The sequence below is a fragment of the Merops nubicus genome, unplaced genomic scaffold, assembly GCF_000691845.1.
Source record: "Merops nubicus isolate BGI_N331 unplaced genomic scaffold, ASM69184v1 scaffold20583, whole genome shotgun sequence".
NCBI classification, from domain to species: Eukaryota; Metazoa; Chordata; class Aves; order Coraciiformes; family Meropidae; genus Merops; species Merops nubicus.
In genome coordinates, this window is record NW_008598518.1 from 39,726 (window position 1) to 47,341 (window position 7,616).

Genomic DNA, 7,616 nt, shown 5'->3' on the forward strand with positions numbered 1-7,616 from the left:
AATGCCTGCCCGATGTAGAACAGCACGGAGCAGTCTCTCTGGCACTGAGCTAGCTCCAGAGCTAGGAACTGTATCAGAGCAGAGCTGTGCCAAAGCTAATTAGTCCTGCTGAGAGGCAGAGATGATTAGCCTGGGCACATGGCATGTCATCCAGCATCTGGAACCTGAACTAATTTCTTTCCCCAGTGCTGCACAGCACCATACCAGTGTGAGCCTTTTCACGGGGCCCTGACACAATGGCATGTAGCATGCTACACATGCACTGCTTTCTTACTAAAGGTGTTGCTGTTCACGTGCAGTTCTTTCTTCCCTGGGTGGAATAATTCGTCTGCAGCCAAATTATGGTGCTATTATTGCTCTCCTCAGCTGTTTTTAGTCTTTATTTCTAAAGCACTATGTTCATACAGAAGCACACCTCTGAGGAGCTGATACGAATAGACCGTTTTGGGGAACTGGTGATTTTAGAGCTTTTAAGTCCTTTATTTTGATTTTATTTTTTTGTGCACAGGTACAAAATGAAAGTGGAAAAATTACCCACTGCGGTCGCAGCGTCCATCTCAGCGATGGCGCCCGCCCGCGGCGCGCTGCCTGCTGCAGACCCGCACGCCAGGGCGGCGGGTGGCGAGAGCGCGGGCGCCGCTGCCGGAGCCGAGCCGAGGTTCCACGCCGCAGCAGAGAGCTCGGACTCTGCGGGGAAACGCGCCCAGAGGTCAGAGCAGTGGCAGCCCTCAGTGGAACTGCTGGAAAGCAAAAGAGCGTCAAAGAAGCATGGAGAAGAGAGAAAGAGGTTTCTAGCACATGAAGCTAATGAAATTACAAAGTACAGCTCCTTTGAGGAACAAACCACACATCCTCTTCCTGAAAAAACGGTAGACTACCATAAAGAGACTACATACGGCTTCCTGAGGAAGGGCAGCATGGAACTGTTTAGTTCACAAGCACTTTTTCAGCCTCTTGAACAGAAGGAAATTGATACTGGCATGCAAGGTAAATGGGAAGTCAAAGAAGGTCAGTCCTTTGAAGAAAAGATGGATTTGGAAAGTGTTATGAAAAGCAAGACTTTGCAAAGAGGTGCGGTATATACTTGCTGTTTGTGTATTCTCATTCAGCAAACGGTGGCATTTCTCTAAACATCTTCCTTTCAAGCATTATCAAAGCTGGTTATGTTTCTTTTTTTCAAACACTGCTTAAAAGTAGAGAGAGACTCACAAAATCTTAAGTTTTACAGTAACTTAAGTTTTAAAGTACAATTTTCTATTTGTTGTTTTTTCAGTTCTTCAGCCTTTAAAGATGGCTTGATCTTATTCAGATTTTCTTAGTCTGAAAGAAGTGGTATTATATGCTGAAGCTAAGACTTATCCTTTCCTCTTTTGCCCTTATCCCTGCCCTCCAAAATGCTGAACAAACTAAACTTGCTGCTGTGTCAGGTGTCTGCTCTGAACTGTTGCCTTCTCATGCATATGTAGTTGTAGTAACTACATATGTACACATATAGCTAGCAGTGGATAATATTCAGGTAGCTAATTTTGCAAACTCCTGTTACTTTATCTTCAATGCAGTAATGAGATATAAAACAAATCTTAGAGCAATTTTTTTTTCTATCTGCACAGCATAGTTCAAGCTTTGTAAGTAAACTCACCCATCTTTAAAAAAAGTGCTTTGGAAATATTTGGTCATTGCATAAAGCCTTTTATTCTGTTTAATTTAAAAGGATAATATATTAGTTTTCTGTTTTATTATGATGGGGTACAGAACCATAGTGCCTAGTAGTGTTAAAAATATTTTTGTCTTTATCCTGTGAAGTCAATTTGTTTTGAATTTAATGGTCTTTGAACAGGTGCAGGGAGGAAGGTGTAGTTCTGCCTGTATTCCTCAGAAGCCATGTCCATTCTGCCCATTCAATATATCCTATGACTGCAGGGGAGGAGGAGAGTAGGATAAAACAGGAGTAGTTGTGTATCAGAGGAGAGTTGTGCTTGTAGAATTTCAAAAAGAAAAATAAAGGTCACTTTTACTTCCTTAAGGATAACTGTAATGGTGCATTTATCTTTCATCAAGGCATTTTTTTGTGGTTTAATTGATGCTTAAAAACACAAAAGCAAAAAAGCTCCTAGAAAGTAATACCTTTATTAAGCTATTGTGGCCTTCTAGCACATTACATATGCGTTAAACTGATGTACCAATAAGCTAATTTCTTGTTTAAATTTTGTCAACTTCTCTCTCCCTACTCTCTGTTCTCCTCTCACTTTCATCAGTTTGTTTTCCCGTTGGTTGGTGATGGGAGCAGCAGTTTCTGCCCTATCCCTGTGAAGTTCAGAATTGTGTATTGGGCGTGATATTCTGTGGCTTCATGTGAACTTCAGTCACAAATGGCCAGTCTGTGCAGCAGATAACATGGCATGATCAATTGTTGTACTCTAGCTCAGCCAGAATTTTTTTGTCTTTTAGGATAGCATGGATTTGAATGTTAAAAACCAGATTTTCTGCTTCAGTGTTAGTAATGTAAAATATGTTTGAGACTAGCACTAAGTCTAATCTGGCACTTCTCTTTTGGATGGGCAGACCACTCTGAGCCTCCTTCTGAACTCACCAGCACGTCAGCAGTGAGGACAGTTTCACAAACTGCTGCTGCAGCATCCTGTAAGCTACAGGAGCTCTCCGAGCAATTGGAAGGCAAATTTTATAAAAATTCCTGCGAGATGTTTTCTGTTGGAGAGAACAAAGCACAAACAACTGAGGATGTCCTTGATAATTCCGGCAAAACAATGTCAATTAAGGAGAGGTACTTAAAGTTTCACTTTTAAAAAAATGATCTCTATAAATGCAGTTGTTAGACTGATGGTATAAAAAGAAGCTTTAAACATGTTTCTGAAAACTCTAAGCAGTGATTATTAGGCTTTGTTAGATGTCAAATACTAACAGCAGAAACATGCAACTAATCTGTCTGACATGCTTATAAAGATGGTGATGAATAAATAAATAATAAAGCAGATGGTGATGAATGAGAATTACTGTTCAAGAGAATGTGATAATCTGATTTTGAAAGAGCCACCTGAATAATCAAGGAGTAGTGCAGAGAATGAAAGCTGTAAAAACGCATGTTCTAGTTACATTTAGACTGATAACACTGAATATAACTCCCAAGGTTCTGCTTTCAGTTACAACAGGTATAATGTGATTTTTTTTTTTTAATGGCCATTTTTTTGCTGGTCTCTGTGAGTCTCTCTTAAATAAGCTGAGTACAGAGAGTCAGGGATAGACTCTGATGTTTCCCTCTCTACTTCAGGAATACATGGTTGCCATTTTGACTTCTGAGAATTTACTGTAGGTATTTTAGAAGGGTGATAAAATAGACAGGTTTATGGGAGTATTAGAAATATATTTTTCAGTGCAAGACCATTCTGATCTGAAGTAAAATCTTAAGTGTTCTGTGTTGTACAGACAGTAGGAGTTTGTGGCTACAGCTCCAATAGCTGTTGTAGTACTTGTAAAAGTCATTCTAATTTATTAAAATTTTGAGAGTATAAACTCAGCCCCACATCCTAAAAGGATCTGGTAGCAGTCCAGTGAGTAAAATTACATTTATTTGCTTCAGGTTGACAAACAGGCCCATTTTTACGTCATTTTTTTATTCAGTGAAAGCAGAAACAATAAATAAAAATAGCTGCTTCATTAAACTTTCACAATGTAAAAGTACTCCCTCATTTGGTGAGGCAGGTGTGATGTTAGGAACTCCTATTTTTATTCTGTTTTAAATGTGATTCCAAAGTGCACTGCTTTGGTTAGTGTGTCTCTAGGAGGTGCATGCGTCATCCTCATTTATAGGGCATCCGCACCCTGCCATCCCCGACGTACAGAGGTGGTGCAGGGACAGCTGGAACAGCTGTGCACTCTTAGTACCCCTTCAGAAGGATGTACTTACCTTTTCAGTTTACTGTTGGTGTTTTGTTTAAAGAAACCTTCATCTCCCCTCCCCCTTCTGTAAATATGACAACTATCTGGGCAGGTAAGGTTTAAGACCAGTAACTTCTGATTTATAGGTGGAAAATGATCTTCCTTCCCTAGTCCTGGTGGGGAAAATGAGGTTGGAGGGAAGGGAAGGTACAAGTATTAGCAGCTGTTTCAGTTTTAAATTTAATGCTTCAGTTGAGTTGGTCTCTTGAGGAACTGATGACTGTCAGTCACACTTGCAATCTGGAATCGCTTTCGTTAGGCCTCCAAGACTGTCTGGTCAGTACCAAAGCTGACAAAAGAAAATACCTGCTGTCTTGTCAGGAATTTGTGTATTCTGATTCCACAAATGTCTGTAAATGGCAGAGCTGGTATCAAAACGTTTTAGCCTTCCAAAACACCACAGTAGTCTACTTCTTGGCCCAGAATTAAAAAAACTGCAACCAGTCATTTTCTTCTGCTTGGCTGTAGCTGATGCCAGGTATCCATAAACCTCAAAAAACCATTTCTGCTAAAGATTAACTATTACATTTTGGATTTCTTTTATTTTTTTTAAATCCTCACTAACTTCATCTCCTCATCCAGTGGATTTTTCTGGCTGTGTCAGACATTCTTTCACCTTATGGATAACAGCTTTTCCACAGATGTAATGATATTTGGGCAGGATGCCCAATGTTGGTCTGGACGAAAGTGTTTTTCCACAAAGACTTAGTTCATTGGACTAATATTAGCCTTGTGGAGCGAGTACATGCCTGGCATCTTCAGAATTGCCTATATTATATGGAAGAATGAAAATCATGATTTTTCAAGGAAGAAAAGACACCTACCCTCTCCTCTTCTTCAAATATGCGGCTTGGAGATGAGAGGGAGCAAAGGTTCATTCTCTGAGTAGTGTTGGCTCTTTTATTTTAGGCAGCCAGGGCCAGTTCCCTGATGCCTAAAATGTATGAGTGGTGGAAACCTTATTTCAGTTGTCTTCTCGTAAGGAAGAGGAATGTCTTGAAGAATTTGGAATGGTGCCATCACTTACGTGTAACTACTCATCCTTCCATGTTTATGGAGACCAAAGTTGCTAGAAGGCCACCCTACCAGCTCTGACTGTGCCACGATTATAATTTTAAAAAAATACAGATAACTCTAATTTCTGGTAGACCTCGTACCATCATTCATTCCTTCTCAGGAACCTGAGCCCAGCCTCAACTTAATTTTCAATCTCTTTTGATGTATGGATGCCAGAGCAAGACTTCCTATGCACACTAATCCCCACTGTAGTGAATTTATGCACTCTTTAACAGCCAGCTTCCTGTTTGTAGTTACTTATCTCCTACTGTTTTCCAGGGTTTATCATCTAACTGAAAAGAACTGGTCAAATGCAGCCAGTGGAGTACATGTGAAAGCCAAATCTGTGTCCAGTTTGATCTGTCTCAAGGATAATGAAGCAGCTAAGATACTAAAATATTGCCACAGAAGAAAGATGTGTCACTTTTGACACTTTTTGCCAGGACTTGTGCCAAGGCCTTTCATACAATACTCCTTCTTTAGGCAAAACCACTGTTCAAATCTTGTTTCTGTTTCTCTTCAGTATTAACCCCACGTTTTGCCTTCAGCTGTGAAAGCTTTTGCCTGGAATCCATCCTGACACCTCTGGGATGCCGATCATTCTGTCTTGATGGCAGATGGTTCTAGCTCAGTAGCAGGTGAAATAAGGATGCAGAGCAAGCTGTCAAAGATGAGTGGGTATATAAAAAGGTTTTTTCTTTCAAGAACAGAGTAAAACTGATTTTTTTTCAGATTGGAAAAGGAACTTCTGGAGGCAAAAACGCTATGAATAAGAACTGTGAAAGTGAGTAATGAATAATTATCCATTATTTATCAGAATTGGAAAACTAGAGGTATGCAGTGAAACTAGTAGGTAGTAGGCCTTAAACAAATCCAAAGGTTAGACCAAATAATTACCCTGTTTTTGCAGACTTTCCATAGAGTCAACTGCTGTCTGCTTCGAGTTGAGCTACTAAGCTGTTGAGCTTAGTCATGCAAAACAATTCAGTAGTTCTTGCATCTTTATTCATTTGGAAGGGGCCCCTGCAATTGTTGCTGAGTCAGGGCAGTCCGAGTTCATTGCTGTTTCCATCATTCCAAACAAACACATGGCTTTGGGTTTTACACAGCAGCCAAGTTTCCAATGGCATATAGGGCACACATGCTTCTTGAAGTGGTGATTTCATTGCTCAAAACAGACAGATGTGTGTTCTTACTCTAGGAGCAAGCTGTTCCATTACATATACAAATGAGGAGTGGGCAGCTAGTATGAATCCATCCTTCTGACAGAGGAGAAGACAAAGAAACACAGAAGCATTCTTAGACTTACAGATTTTTCTTTTCCTGATCAACCAAGGTGTTTGGGACAAGAGTTTATGGCAAATAGCCTGCAGTAACATCGTCTAAAAGAAAAAAAAAAAAAAGGCCTTTTTTTTTTCTGCCTTTTACGCTGAGCAGCTAGACATTTTTAAAAACAAGCCCATCTTAGGTCAGAGATGACCAAAAGGCCTTCAGGCTTCAGTTATTGCAGATCATTTCTAAGCAAACCTGACCGGAGAGAACATAACTACTGAAGATAATTCAACTGCATGGTGGCGATTCAGTCCCATCTTGATCTCCTCCACAGTTTCTCACATGCATGGATGCACTCCAGAAGATTAATTCTGGCAGTGAAATCTTGTATACGTTCTGGAAACAATGACCATGGCCTCAACTCATTATTGTGAGCCCTACTCATCCTGTGCTGTGAGGTATGAAGTAGCAAGGCAAGGTGAAGCCTGCCAGCATTGCCTGCCTGGGCAGGAAGAGAGGAAATAACTGCTTTCTTGAATACTAACATTCTACTGCCATTGTATTCTGTGGATTTACTGTCTTCTGCATTCTCAGTTTTTCTCAAATGACTGCCTTAGGACCAATTGGTCATCCTTGAATAGGTCAGTCGCATGGTTCCACCCCCTGGATTTTTGTAGGAAGCAGCTGCCTAAAACTTGGCTTCTGGCTAGACCTGTTTGGTCCTACCCTTTCCTTCTCCTCTAAATTTCAAGACAAGTTTCAAGATAAGACTTTCTGCAAGGGTCACAATAATCACATCTCGAAAAAGGAATCTCCATATCTCGTGATAAAAATAGGTTTAGCTATTGAACTGGTTCAAATATTAGTAGGGTTAAGGATTTTGTATAATCCTTACTGAAATGGCCTAGATTAAAGAAATGAATTCAACTAAAATAAAAATTTAGTGAACCAATGCAACTGTTTGCACAGGTACTGCAGATAATCATTTTACAGATTACTGAAAGCTAGAAAATTCATACAATTATTAATTTAAATAGCACTTTTAAAAGATCCTACTTACCTGAGATTAATGGTAATCTGCATTTTAAATATAGGACATCCTTTAAACAAGTTGAATCTTGCAGATAGATTTCACCGCTGTAGTATAGTTAGTACCAAGTTACTAGTGCACAGGTACTACTGATTGGTGTCACAGCAATGCCTGAGTTAAGGAAGGACATCCCAGGTGATCCCCAAGGGTCTGGTAGTAACCTCAGTAACTGGAGTTGTAGTGAAAGAAGCAACTACTGAGTTGTTTTATGTGTCTGATGAGACCGAATTGGTAGGTGCCTGCT

At 40.1% G+C, this 7,616-nt stretch overlaps 1 protein-coding gene across 1 annotated transcript in view; it reads left to right on the forward strand.

The window, feature by feature from the left end:
* LOC103769845 (supervillin-like) overlaps positions 1-7,616 on the forward strand; it is a gene marked incomplete at its 3' end in the record, with an annotated part of 62,716 nt that overhangs the window by 29,535 nt on the left and 25,565 nt on the right. Inside the window, 3 exon segments of the mRNA XM_008937084.1 lie at positions 509-534; positions 536-1,071; positions 2,563-2,782. Of these exon segments, the coding sequence (XP_008935332.1) occupies positions 509-534; positions 536-1,071; positions 2,563-2,782 (782 nt within the window).